Below are 14,122 nucleotides of genomic sequence, written 5' to 3' on the forward strand. Positions count from 1 at the left end.
CCATGATATGGTTTGAGCCCGGGTGTGCTGAGGCCTGCTCAGCAAGATGGTTGCGTATGGATAGCTCCCTTTCTGTGTCCAAATTCTTGGCCGCACATATTTTGAGAGCGACTTTTTGAGAGTTGCACGAGATAGCCCCGCTGTAAAAGGTAGGCAGATATGGCAGCATACTGTTTATCAAGCGCTAACCAAACCGTTGAAAATGATCACAAAGTTTGCATAGAACCTCGTACCGACTGGCATCAAACATATCTCCGGTATGGACCGGGGGAATACCCGCCGGGAGAATAAGACTTTACCCACTCCGTGGGTGTAAAAAGCATTCCCCCAACTTCGGCATACCCCCAAACGCGAGTCTACTGTATACTTTACTACCTGAATAGGTAACAATATAAGGGTTAGGTGAAGTTCAGGAGAAGCTCAGATAAGGCGAAAATAAATATTTTTTGTAACATGTTGGTTTTAAGAGTCAATCTGGTTGCTGCTATGCATGAAAAACATATTCTAGTACCTTCATATAGTACTCAGTCGTAGAAATCTCCTCCAATACATATATAACTCTTATTGGAATAAGGAACGTTGGTACAGATCATTGCACATTCAAACATAATCGCAAGGCAGAAGGAGATATCATGCAAAGCTATTTCGACACTTAAGCTCTTTATTGAGAAATTCTAGCGTGCTGGAGAATAGGAACGAATCCGTCTCTTATTGTATCAAAAAAGATTTAAGCCGAAAGTACGAAAAAAAAATGCACATCCAAAGAGAAGGAAAACCAAGAAAGGAAAATGACAACACCAAAGAGAAAAATAAAAGCCCCGCCAATCATATCATCATCGCAACCCTCATGAAACCCTTCCCCATTTTGACATTTTTTTAAAAATAAGAGCTCAATCAGATGAGGGACAAATTACACGTTTTTATTTTTTTCCTAGGGAATCATTTAAAGTTTGTCGTAGTAGTTCTCAACACCTGGAACCTCAACCTTGATACCCTTACGCTTCCTCATCTCCTGGACAATCTGACCGGGTTTGGAAGTCCCGTCAAGAACAGAACCACCAGGAAGAACGGTCCAGTGGTCAAAGACGGACTGGGGGAAGGCCTGTCCACCAGTGTGGGAACGGAGATCGGCAGTGAAACCGAAAGACTCGTTGACGGGAAGGTAAGCCTTAACGTTGAACAAAGGAGTTCCGGGACGCTGCTCCTCAGAGAAGACGTGTCCTCTTCTCCTGGTCAAGACACCGTAGATACCACCCATAGCCTGCTCAGGAACCTGGATCTCGACAAGGTAGATAGGCTCCAAAAGACCAGGGTTGGCAAGAAGGGTTGCGGCGTAGAGCACACGACGGGCAGTAGGGATGATCTGTCCACCACCACGGTGAATAGCATCAGCGTGGAGGGTAACATCCATGATGTTGAAACGGATGCTGCGCATGGGCTCCTCAGCAATGGGTCCCTCACGGGTGGCCCACTGGAAACCGGAAACAACGGAATCCTTGATTTCGTTCAAGTACTGGACAGCCTTGGTCTGGTCAACCAACAAGTTGGCACTGTATGCAAATGTTAGCAACTAATTAAAGACGGGAGTTGGTTAGAAAAATGACATACCCAGAGGTGTCAGGACCGAAACACCAAATCTTACGGGCGTCGGTGACATCCCAGCCGTGCTCATCAGCGAGGATACGGGCACGAGCCTTGAAATCGTCACGGGGACCGATCTTTCCGGACTCGATGTCCTTAGAAACCTCGTCACTGAGGGGGGTGGCGGTGACATAGAGACGGTTGTGCTTGTTGGGAGACTTGGACAAGGCAGTGATGCTTGAGTCACCAGCAACAGTCTCACGGTAAGAGACGACGGGGGGTGAGATCTTCAATGGGATACCGGCGTGGTCCTCCTCAAGATCCTTCAAGCAAATCTCCAAGTGCAACTCACCGGCACCAGCAACGATGTGCTCACCAGATTCGGAGATGTAAGTCAAGACACAAGGGTCGGACTTGGAAAGACGCTTAAGACCTTCGACCAACTTGGGCAAGTCGTTGGCGTTCTTGACCTCGACAGCTACCTGGACGACAGGGGAGACTGAGAACTTCATGACCTTCAAGTTGTGGGCAGTCTCAGAGGTAGTGAGGGTACCAGACTTGAGCAAGAACTGATCAACACCAACTAGACCGCAGATGTTACCGGCAGGGACATCCTCAATGGGCTCGATGTAACGACCCATCATAAGAATGGTACGCTGGATAGCCTTGATGAACAAGTCCTCCTTCTTTCCAGGGGTGTAGTTAGGTCCCTGAATGCGGACCTTAAGACCAGACTTGACGGTACCGGAGAAGACACGTCCGAAAGCGTAGAAACGACCCTTATCAGAGGTCGGCACCATCTTGGAGACGTACAACATCAGAGGAGCCTTGGGGTCACAGTCACGGATACCAATGCAACAATCGTCATCAGAGGGTCCCTCGTACAACGTCTCGGCACGGTACTTCTGGGCAGTAACGGGGGAAGGAAGGTGCATGACGATCATCTCCATAAGAGCATCGGCAGCGGGCAAGAACTTCCTCATGACAATCTTGAGGAGCGCCTTTCCTTCAAGGTCCTTCTCCTCAGCCTTAAGAGTAATCTCAAGCTTCGAGAGCAAGACCGGAATCTCATCCTTCTTGAAGTTCATGACAGCAGCGAAGATCTTGAAGATAGGGTCCAGGATGAACTGGTTGAAAGCACGCTCCAAAGGCTTGCCCTCGTAGTTCTCGACCTTGGTCCACTTCTTGGTCTTGGGGTTGAAGAAGTTGTCACCCTAATGATTATATTAGCACAAGCCCAGAACTTAAAATATTTCAATGATAGCATACCCAGAGACGCTCCATCATCTTGACCTTGTCAACACCGAACTTCTTGGCGTAACGTCCAGCGAATTGACGGACAGTGAAAGCCCATCCGTGAAGACCGGAACCGAAAGCAACAGTACCCTTGTAGGGGTAGACCTGAACATCACCAAGGGTCTTGTCGAAGTATGTGGCGATGATGACGTTGACGGACTCCACGGTACGGGAGAAGGACTGGTACAAGTCCTCCTTTGAAACCTGCAACTCCAAAAGAGCACGGTCGACCTTGTTGATGATACAGACGGGCTTGATACGTTCGGAAAGAGCCTGACGCAAGACAGTCTCCGTTTGGACGCAAACACCTTCAACACAATCGACGACGACAAGAGCACCATCGGTAACACGGAGTGCCGCGGTAACTTCGGAAGAGAAATCGACGTGACCAGGTGAATCAATCAAGTTGATCAAAAAGTTGTTTCCATCGGTCTTCTGAGTAATGTCCTTGACATCATCCTCACCAAGCTCAGCATAGAGGGAAATAGCTGTGGACTTGATGGTAATGCAACGATCCTGCTCGTCCTGACGAGTATCTGTGAAACGCTGCTCACCGGCCTTTGCGGCAGAAATAATACCAGCTCGTTGAACGAGGGAGTCGGTCAGAGTTGACTTTCCGTGATCGACGTGAGCAATGACGGACATGTTACGGACGTTCGTAACCTTGTCCATCAACCCACGGATCTGTTCGACAGTGAAGCTGAAATTCGTGAAAAAGACCCAGTAAGCCTTGATATTCCCAACAAAGTACTTTCCATAGCATTTGCTGCATCGAAATGGAGGAAAAACTTACTTGACCATCTTGATGGATTTTTATATGAACCCTTTTAAAAAATATTTATTGGACGGAAAACGAAAATTCTCGTCACTAGGTTCCTGTTAGCGGAAGAACGAGATGTTCAATTGGGAGATAAAGACTTACAATGTACTGTGTCGTCCGATCGAGGGTGGAACAACAGCAAATGGAGAAGAGAAGAGAAGGGAGAGGGATGAGGGCAAGAAGGGAGGAGGGGAAAGTGAGGGGTTGTGTGGGTGAGGGGTTGGCTGATTTTTGAATGCGGATGATGAGCCTCCTGATTGGTTGGAAATATAGATTACTGAGTGGGGCGACAGTTTCCTGACAAATGCTCTTGTGGGCGAATTTTTTTTCTTCCCAGGTTGATCAGAGTGACTGCTCTTCGGGGTGTCGTTGTGCAGCTGGGTAACCGCTCGCTTCCTTGCCGAACCGGGAAGGCCAGTAGTCGAGTCACGGCTAAGGACTTTCGGCCCCCAGCATGTCACATACGAGGGGCAGCACTCCTACACACAAAGAGACCTGAACATCTCTGATTCACTGTCTAGATACAATACCGGTACATACTGTATTTCAACTGATCGTAATGACTCTCTCTCAGCTGCATAACCGAACAAAACAACGGCTACCTGTTCTTAAAAATACAGACTTCGATGTTGGAGTGTTATCCAACACTCATCTCGCCCACCAAACCCCACCTTCTCGCACGGACCAGTTGGCCGTTATCATCAATGCCTTACATCATGCTTTGTGACGCGCGATGTCTCAGTCCGCCCGCATGTTATCGGTAACCGAGATGTTGATCATAATTGCAACACTAAGCACTACGTTACTAAGCACATTGTTCAAACACTGCTTCAACAAAGAACTCCAGATCCTATAGCGATCAGTTGAACTGAGCAATCGGTCAATTACAAGTTCCTTCACGGCTTTGTGCCCTCCCTTTGGAAACAGAATGTTTGATCCTACCGAAAATCGCCGGCAAAAAGCGATATGTAGGTCAGCACTAAATCACTCGCAAATCCTTGAGCTCGGTCACAAACACAGCATTCGTTCAAGGACTCCCCTGGAAGTATTGATGATTTAATACGGCAATTTCGGAACCCTAATATTCAAATTATTTTGATGACTTATCTGTGCTTCCTGCGCTGATCAAGACGATACTACAAGCTTAGCCGCTATTTACCTTGAGTTCGAGTTGAAACACCCCCCCAAGCAAGTAGGAGCCATAGAGCAGGTAGGTACATATACTGGAGCCATAACAAACTTGCATCCTGCAGCGCTTGGACACATTTTTCGTTAGTTTATCGTCTTTTCTGCCCTGACATATGCCTCTACAGGCCTTCTGAGTATGAATTGGGATAAAAACCATTTTATGAACAGTCAAATTCTTCATCGAGTCAAGCGCACCAATTCTGTGGCTTAATTCAACCTTGTCAGGGCCCCAGCAGCCCTATAAGTCACCCCTGACTCTAATATTACCCTTGGCAAGGCTGTCATATGCTATATTTTAAGAACGTCATTAAGTATCACTCACGGAGCAGCAGCTTAGACTTGATTCTGGGTCTAGCTACTAGTTATAAATAGGCTTAGCTTTATGAGCACGTACCATAGTCTTCCTGCATCGAACATGAAGGAGCTTTCCGTCCGCCAATATGACTATAACATACCAACTACTTTATCTTACAGACTTTTTAGCTGGAACACAACCGCCCAGTAAAGTCTTCCCCAATACACAATATAGACTCTAAGTCGTCATCTGTTATTCGGCACTGTGCCTAGCAAATGAAACGTTAGTGGCATAGCCTCCTAGTATCGTAGGCTGCTGGAGTTTTGAAGATAATATTTCTCGTCTACTGTAAGTATAAGCAGGGCCTGTAGACTATCTACATTAAAAGAAATATTGGACAGTTTTAGTGGGAATAAGGGCTAGGGAAAAGTAGACCCCTTATAGATTTTCTCAATTATTGGATCTCTTCCAAAATCTGCCGCATCTTTTAGCTCACTTCAGTACTAATGGAGTATACTATAAATTTGATGGGGCTATAATCCCCGATACACTACAAAACTTGGAGGCCTAGCCCTCTCTATATTGGGGAAGTAAGCCCCAATTGGTATATACATGTATGCAATACGAAATTCTTATCACTTCGGGTCAGCATACGGCTGACATGGGGTGACAAACACATCCAATCCAAAGCGGATGGCTGTCTCACATTGACTCAATGAGTTCCAGGGGCAAACTGAAGAAATAAGACTCATTACCTGTGAAAGGAACAAAACTGCCATTTTATCGGTTGCATTAGAGTAATGTTGATCTTATAGCCTGTTTTAGGGTTAGGTTTTGCGACCTTGGGCCATGAGCGATTAAATTTCTGTTATTCGCCGCGATTTTTTATTAAACCTCGGCCTAGGCTTCGAGTTTTCCATGGCACAGTGCCTTTTTCTTACTCTCTGCTCATATCTTCAGCGGTAACGAATAGTACGTGATCTATGGTTGCATGAAACAGCTACCGGAACTACAGCACGAATAGCCCTTAAACTGGAGTTAAATTCTTTTGAGTGGGGTAATCATGGTTCTTCAAATTCCGATGTTACATCCAGACCCATTGCATATCAAGTAGGAGAGACGGATATAGTTCAACAAATCATCACGATCATCAAGCACAGGGCTGTAGCTGTTTCCCCAGCACTTCTAATGGCATAATCAACATAACCAATGATAAAATTCTCGGCCGATCCTTAGGTTAATCTAAAGCTAAAGATATTGTTATGAGTAGATGGGTAAGCTCTTGATTTCTCTGCGATAAAGGATCTGCTTGACGGCTAGACTGAACAATATTTTCCACCGAGAGTTTGAGAGACCAGACACCATGCGTTAGTATAACTACATGTAGCCTTCATGTGATATCATTTGTAGTTACAGCGAAAGCTTGCTATAAGGGTACCTTCTATAAGGGTAATCTCTCTATAAGAGTAGCACTTCTCGGTCCTTTTTGCCCGGCTTTCAGCACTGGCACCGTTTATATAAGGGTAATCTCTCTATAACGGTACCAAATTCCGGTCCCGAGCGTACCCTTATAGAAAGCTTTCGCTGTCTGTAGCTCCCATCAATTAGACCCCTGATATCGCCTCTTTCGAGAGCCCAAGGGCTCGGCAGTTGGGCAGGTACTGAGACCACTACCTGGCTTTATTTCGAAACATCATCCTTGATCCTAACTCCGAAACCCCACAACTTGCCCCATGTTTAGCCTTCCAAGATACAGAGTCCTGGAGGATTTAGTGCATATCACCATCAAGTCAAGTCTATTCCTTTGTATCACCCTGTGCATATATAAGGGTTTGAAGGTTGGTGCACCGAGATCTTATCGATGGTGATGGTGCAGTACATGCATACAGCCTGACCCAGTCAATCATCTCTACCCACCTCGATGAGCTCATTAGACTGTCTCAACAAATCAATTGGCCACCCGTTTGGCAATTTTCTGGTTGAGAGAATCCGGCAATCAAGCACGAGAAATCCAAGTTTATGTACCGTCAAGACTGCTCCTAAAAACACGAGGAGATCAATGCAATCCAATATGGCGGTGGGCTACCTCTTTGCTTCATTCCTATGAGGTTCGAACGTAACACTAAATGTAATAATGTATAGCTTCCCTACTCTCATCGCAGTTTTCCCTCTTATGAAGTGTGCTACGTATACACATATACAGCCATACCCATTTGTACCTCAAAACCAATTCGCAAATCCGGTTAACCCTGTGGATCCTTCTACTTTCTGTACTCTGGTGATAGTTGAGGTACGATTTTAGCCGTTTCCAGTCCATTTGGGATGCCGAGTACGTCTTGTTCGCTTCAATTCAAACTTGTACGCCTCAGGAAGGAATGAGGATGAACTGGCTCAAGCTGAGCGCAATCTTTGGTTCAAACTTTGGTTATGCTAAACTCGAGATGGTTTAGATAACAAGGTGTCCAGCTTGAGCAGTCGGACGTCGGGTTGGTTCGTGTGCGTCTCTATGCCGGCAATTGTCGGGCATTTCACGAACTGAATATGTGGTTTTTTGCATCATATTGTATCACTCGAATCTTGGCGGCGCGGGAAATCTCTATAGGTACAAGTTCTAAATGACAGCGAGGGTAAACAGGTGGTTATTAGAACTTGTACAGAACTTGCCTGTCCTATTAGATCCGGATTACGTTGATGGTATCATTCAGGTCGGTGTGTCTGTACTATACGCCAAACCTTATATATAATTACCGATTGATACAAGAAAACTTTATGAATTCGAGGCCTAGAACTTTCTAAAAATCAACATACTTTGTTAGAGTGGTTGGCCTTATATCTCTCGAAATTACAAAACGATTCGTTACCAAAAAAAAGACGGTCTTCCACAGGCGATTCGTTATTGCCCTTTTAGGGCAACTGAGCACCAAAATAATCAGGAAGGAAAGTCTAGAAATGGGAAATTCTTGTATCTAAGCTATTCTTAATTAAGGCGATATTAATTCCCACATAGCTTTTTCCGCCTTACTAGACGATGCTATTTGTTTTTCAACTACATATAAGTAGCTACTTATTGAAGCAAAGTTATCTTGAAGCAAACGACAGAAACCATTACCCCAAGCCTACGGAAGGTGCCCATATCTCTATACCCAGGGAAGCTCTACCCAGAAAAGTCCAACCTTATTAACGGCCCCCTCCCTGCCATCCTCCAAAAGTCCGCACACTCCAACCTCCTCCACCCCTCCCCACCCCTCGGCAACGCCCCCACGCCCCCCTCCTCCATCATCTCCAAAACCCACTCCATCTGCTCCCCCTTCTTCTCCCTGCCCGCGCCCCCAGCACCCCACGCACTCGCCAGATCCCACCAATCATACACCCTCATATCACTCACGATCCACCGCTCACCGGGCGTAAACCTCCTCATCAAGCTCACCACCGCCCACGCCATATCCGCCCCATGGACCACATGCAGACCCTCCTTCCCCCTCAGCGCCTCCTTCGTCGCCGCAACCCGGCCCACCCAGTTCCGGGGGTCGCGCTCGCCGCCCCACAGCCCCGCAAGGTTCAGCACCGCGCCGCCGAGCGCCAGCAGGGCGTCTTCGGCGACCGCACGCGCATTGGTGGTGTCGTAGGGGCTGTGGCGGGTTGTGCGCCCAGGGGCCGTCCAGATGCCCGTGGAGCCGAGCTGGATGAAGTTTGCGGGGGTGTTGGGGTGCGTCTGGGTGTAGAGGGAGACGAGGGCCTTTGTGGCCTCGGCGCCGCGGAGGGGGAAGATGATGAGGACGGTGGTGGCGGGGGGGAGGTGCGTGAAGGGCGTGGGGTCGGTGGAGGTGGGGTCGAAGGTGAAGGGGATGGTGGAGGGGCTGCCGCTGCGTGAGGTGAGGGCGTGCGTGAGGGAGAGCTGGGTGAGGAGGGGGGTCATAAAGGTGCTGGTCCAGCCAGAGCCGAGGAGGAGGATGTCGACGTGGGGAGGGTCGGTGGTCATTGCTCTGTATGTGGAGTTGAGGTATGTGGATTGGATTGGTTAAGGGATTTGTGAGTTGTTACTTCAATTGGTGGTTCTGTGTTCTGCGCAGAAGGGGAAAGGCTGTGACCTTGGTGTGCGGTTACGTAGGTCCAGGTCAATGGTGTCAATGATTGGGGGTCAATGATCACAATGCGTGGGGGGAAATTAGCAGTTACCCGGCAGGGTGGAGGGCACGTGAGTACGCGTCCAAAGTGTCTTGAGCGTGTTAGCACAATAGTGATGGCGGATTATTGTTCGGGTGATATAGGGCCCTAAGGTTTCACAGGTACAGAGATGCTGGGATTGTTTGTGGGCACTGATGTTTCACAGATACGGGTACAGCATAGACAGAAAAACGAATGGGGTGAGCAGTTAATGTGATTTCCATTGCATAAATAATCTATATGAACAGACAGGTGTTGTTACAGCCCTACCATATATACCCCATGCAGGATACCTCTAAATGTTGTGTATCCGCTGCATCAACCTGACGGAAGGAGCCCTGGATCAAGATGTCCGTAGATGAACTGAGCAAACATTAAAGTCAGCGCCCCATTCAAACAATGCAACTCGCTCAAAGCCTCCAAAAGTAGGTACAACATCAGATCAAGTGTAGTGTTTTTTAATCCGCATGTCGCAACCCCGCCAATGTCCCTTCCCAACTCAGATGGGACACCCGCCGAGACGAGGCCCTTCTAAGAGGAAAAGGCTCAGCAGGGTTGCAAATTGGCATTGCAGAACTCATATGTTCATCATCTGGACCCTACTTCCGTGGCAGAGCTGGAGAGAGAGGGGTGAATAACTTACTGTTAATTGTCAGTATTCCGTGGTAGCGTGGTTACCAATTGGTGTGATTATTGATTGTTGTGTCCGGAGAAGTGAAGTGAAAGTAAAAAATCTGGGTGGGTTTTAAATGGCATACTAGTGGCTTGGCAGGGCCGGGTAAGTGGACGACTGTTCACTGATTCTCACTCGAGACGGGACCACAACGCACCAGAGGAACAGCTAATAAATGCCGATCATCAGATAATTAAATGTAAATGTCTCGGAATATAATAAATATACGAGATGATTGTCTTGGTCTTATTATTATCGTGAGTTTGAAGCTTAATCTTGGTGTTTAGCTGCGCTGAGAGGGTCTCCCGGTTCGGTCGCCCCGTACTTGTGAGTCAGGGTAATTCCCCGTTAATTCATTCCAACGAGAGCGCAGACAACAAACACCACCACCACCACTGCGCGCAATCTTGCTTGACTCACCACACGATCAGTGAGTTGTGCGGGGGGGAAGGGATCGTGGATGTGGAGGAGCGAGAGCAGGGATCTTGTGGTTTGAGCCTCACTTTAAATTAGTTTGACGGGTCCGTCACGTGCATCATGTAGGTTCCATCGAGCATGGCGAGTGCAGACTCAATCCATCAGATGCAGATAAACCTAGCAGAAAGCGCAGAGAAGATACACACAGGAGACAAAGATGACAAAGTGCACTGGCAGAGAGAATGCCGGTCTCTGGGAGAGCTCCATCTCCTAGAGCAGTTGTTATTACTGCACTTGTGGTGGGGTTAGGTGTGGTGGTGGTGGTGGTGGTGGTGTGCACTTGCGGACGGACAATATTGCAATAGCTATAAAAATAAATGCAATCCGCACAGTTCAGGAAATGCACAATACTTTTTTAGGGCTCGTGATCCCAATCAGAAAGTGCCCCGCTAAGAACGGTGCTGCTGCTGCTGCTGCTGCTGGTGTTGGCTGTCCTGTCCCGGACTCCCGTCAGCCCTCGTAGCTTCCACACGGCCACACACACGCTTTCTCACTTTCTCCCTCTCCTTCTTCGCATCCCTCTCCTTCTTCGCATCCCTCTCCTCCTCCTCCTCTCTTCTCTCTCACTCTCTCACTCTCTCTATCCTCTGCACATCTCTCTATCAGTTCTCTCCTTCCTATTTCATTCCTACCTGCAATCATACCCTCTGCTAATACACGCCGTTCTGCCCTGTCCTGTCATTCGCTCACTCCATCACCATCACAGCCAATGGCCAATGCCATGTCCCTCCAAACGCCCTCATCCCACCAGCCCAACAACGTCTACACCGCCGGGCTCCCCGCCCCTCCCCGCATTCTGATACCCCCACCCACGCTCAACCCCGAAGCCCGCCAATTCGATGGCTCCGACCCCCAACCCACGCTCGAACACATGGTAGTCTCCCCGAGCAGCAGCATCCTCCCCACCTCCCTCCAGGACTGGAAATACGAGTCCCGCCGGGAAGCCCAGCAGATCCTCACCCACCTCTGGCTCGGCCCCCTCAGCGCCGCAAAGTCCATCGACTTCATCAAGCGCGAGAACATCACGCTGCTGCTCGCCGTCCGCAGCGCCATGACCGCAAAGGCAAACCTCCTCGCAACCCAGCTCCCCGGCGTCCGCTTCGAGAGCATCGACGTCTCGGGGAACCAGCAGCTCATTGCGCAGTTCCAGCGCGCGACGGACCTCATCGACGAGCACTACCTCTCGGGCCTGGGCGCGGAGCGCCCAAACGAGATCAATGTGCCGATTGACGGCCGCGTGCTGTACACGTACCAGCGGGCGTACTTCCAGGCGCACCGGGCGCTACCGCCGGGCGGGAAGACGCTGCTGTTCTGCGAGAGCGGGAATGAGAGGAGTGCCGCGGTGGCCGCGGCCTATATCATGCAGCACCTGGGCGGCTCGGCGGTGCAGGCGATTCAGCATGTGCAGTCGAGGCGCTTCTGTGTGTGCTTTGACGACGGGATGAAGTGGCTGCTGCAGAGCTATGAGCCGATATGGATGGCGAGGAGACAGGCCTTTCTGGGTAACAGGGGATCAGGAGGCGGTCAGCCGGGCAGTAAAGGTGTTCGCCCCTATCGGGGCGAGAAGAAGCGAACCCTTGAGGAGTACGATGATGAGGGCGATAGTCCTGTTCAGATTGGGAGCAGGGTGAGTGCGCCCTTTGCGGACCATGGTGTCGAGACGGATATGGAGATGTCATGATACCCCATTCTTTTTCTTTCTCTCTTTCTTTTTATTTCTAAAAGGATGTCATTACGTTTATGCATGTAGGTATTGATGAGCCATCGCTAGTACCGGCGTTTTACCTGTATCTTAGGCTGTTTGCTCGCTCCGTGCAGGAACAAGAACACCATTCATTTTTACATTGCATTTTATGCATTGTATTTGCATTTTTTTCCTTCTTTATTTTTTTTCTCCCAAGCAACTAGCTGCATTGTGTGTTCTTCTGTTCTTTTCATTATCTCTTTCTTTTTTTATATTCATTGGCTACTACCACTTCTGCTTCATTACTTTCTACTTATTGCTTTACTACTTACTACTTACTTACTACTGGGAGGTTATTCAATGCTTTTTGTTCTTTCGTCTTTTCAGTCTGTGTTTCGGAGTCAAGCGTTGTTGTCCTTTCTTCTGGTCGTGTAGATTATTTCGTGTGCTCACTTGGCGGGTTAGAGGGTGGAACGGAAGGGAATGAAAGGGTGCTCTCTAGAAGGATTTGTGTGCGTTCGTGTTCGCGCGTGTGCGAAGTGTGAAGTATGAATATGTGCGCGTGGGAGGTGTGAAGTGAAGTTCTGAGAGGCCCGGTCCGGTAATGGTCGGGAGTGATAATGCGATACCGTGGCATGGATCGTTAATTGGGGGATCTGATATGATATGATATGATTGTCGAATGACAGATGGCGGCGGGTGGTAAGCATACCAGGTTTCAGATAATCTTGGTATGCCTGCAAGACGGTCCGCCATAGAGGAGAGTAGAACTATAAAACTCGCCTATATAATACAGCAACCTTATGCATTCAGAAGTAAGAAGTCAAGTACTAGCACAAACCTCGTAAAGTCTGGCAAAAGAATTCTACTGCATCTAAGAGTATTCTGTAATCCTTCTAGGTATTCTTGGAAACGATGGTAGATACATAGCGTAATATCAAATTCGTATAGAATGAATAGGACGTTCTCCTCTTATATGTTTACCTCAGGTATGGTTGATTACTTTGGCTTAATTTTAGGTATAAATAATTGTGATAGAAGTGGTAGCCCGTCCCATCGAAACCTAACCCTTTGATCTCGGGGGTGGGTTGAAGTAAGTACAGTCGTTCACAGGGTGAGGACGAACACTGGGTGAAGACGAACCAGGGTTCTCAATATGGCAAGAAACAGCCAAGCTGCCCAAGTGATCTTTCTATTTGTCCAAAAATCCTTGTTCGTCTACACCCAGTGTTCGTCCTCACCCTGTGGACGACTGTATAGATACGCCTTGTTACTAATCGCGAGACTTCACGGGACCCTAACCCAATTGCCCTTCACGCATGTGCGAAATGAGGACTGTATACTGTTTGACGACAGCGCTTTATACCCCAGTGCCTAGTCCGAGCCGGCATAGTTCGACATAGGATCAACAACGGTAGAGTATATTGCCTCCTCTTGAAATTGATCTAACTAAAGATCTAGGTAATCATTCGCGCTCAAGAAAGAACCAGGAGGATCCGTTAATTATAAGATCCACAGCAAAATAATGGTTCCATTAAAGCATTATGCTCGCTCGCCCTGGTAGAGCACCAGAACTATGAAGAATCAACTGGATATTTAATGCGAAAGAGGCACCATATATAACTCGACATCTGAGGGGTGATTGCGTCAATCCCAATGGTCCATCTGTGTAAAATTCAGGCCATAATAAGGCTTTATTGCCTGTAATTGTAGTCGATGTCATTCATAGATGTCAAATGTTAGGCCGCGCGGTGTTGAAACAAGCCTTGCTTAGAAATACTGAAGATTTATAATACGGGTGTAGACTCCGACTCGTCGACTTCCTTGTTGGGGTTTGGACACTGGTGACCGAGCTCTTGTACCACCATGCAACCAATTAACAAGGTATGCGGGTCATGGTCGATCACTCGGTCCGATGATTTGAAATCATCAATTGGATCGTGC

The 14,122-nt window shown here is 48.2% G+C and overlaps 4 protein-coding genes across 4 annotated transcripts; 1 reads left to right on the forward strand and 3 right to left on the reverse strand.

Moving 5' to 3' along the window:
• Positions 1-943: 943 nt before the first annotated feature.
• Positions 944-3,678, reverse strand: LAJ45_00580 (uncharacterized protein; the record flags this gene model as incomplete). The annotated part of the gene is made up of 4 exons (XM_046110181.1): positions 944-1,550; positions 1,609-2,795; positions 2,851-3,577; positions 3,671-3,678. The coding sequence occupies 4 exons, from the start codon at positions 3,676-3,678 to the stop codon at positions 944-946; spliced, it is 2,529 nt and encodes an 842-aa protein (XP_045976874.1).
• A 12-nt stretch (positions 3,679-3,690) lies between these two features.
• LAJ45_00581 (uncharacterized protein) lies at positions 3,691-4,200 on the reverse strand (the record flags this gene model as incomplete). The annotated part of the gene is made up of 3 exons (XM_046110182.1): positions 3,691-3,745; positions 3,800-4,129; positions 4,193-4,200. 3 exons carry the CDS (start codon positions 4,198-4,200, stop codon positions 3,691-3,693), a joined length of 393 nt encoding a protein of 130 aa, XP_045976875.1.
• Positions 4,201-8,334: 4,134 nt separating this feature from the next.
• Positions 8,335-9,159, reverse strand: LAJ45_00582 (uncharacterized protein; the record flags this gene model as incomplete). Its single annotated transcript, XM_046110183.1, has 1 exon — positions 8,335-9,159. One exon carries the CDS (start codon positions 9,157-9,159, stop codon positions 8,335-8,337), a length of 825 nt encoding a protein of 274 aa, XP_045976876.1.
• Positions 9,160-11,203: 2,044 nt separating this feature from the next.
• LAJ45_00583 (uncharacterized protein) lies at positions 11,204-12,175 on the forward strand (the record flags this gene model as incomplete). The annotated part of the gene is made up of 1 exon (XM_046110184.1): positions 11,204-12,175. The coding sequence occupies one exon, from the start codon at positions 11,204-11,206 to the stop codon at positions 12,173-12,175; it is 972 nt and encodes a 323-aa protein (XP_045976877.1).
• Positions 12,176-14,122: the final 1,947 nt, after the last annotated feature.

Source organism: Morchella importuna (assembly GCF_003444635.1).
Source record: "Morchella importuna strain M04M26 chromosome Unknown Morimp01GS001, whole genome shotgun sequence".
Lineage (NCBI taxonomy): Eukaryota > Fungi > Ascomycota > Pezizomycetes > Pezizales > Morchellaceae > Morchella > Morchella importuna.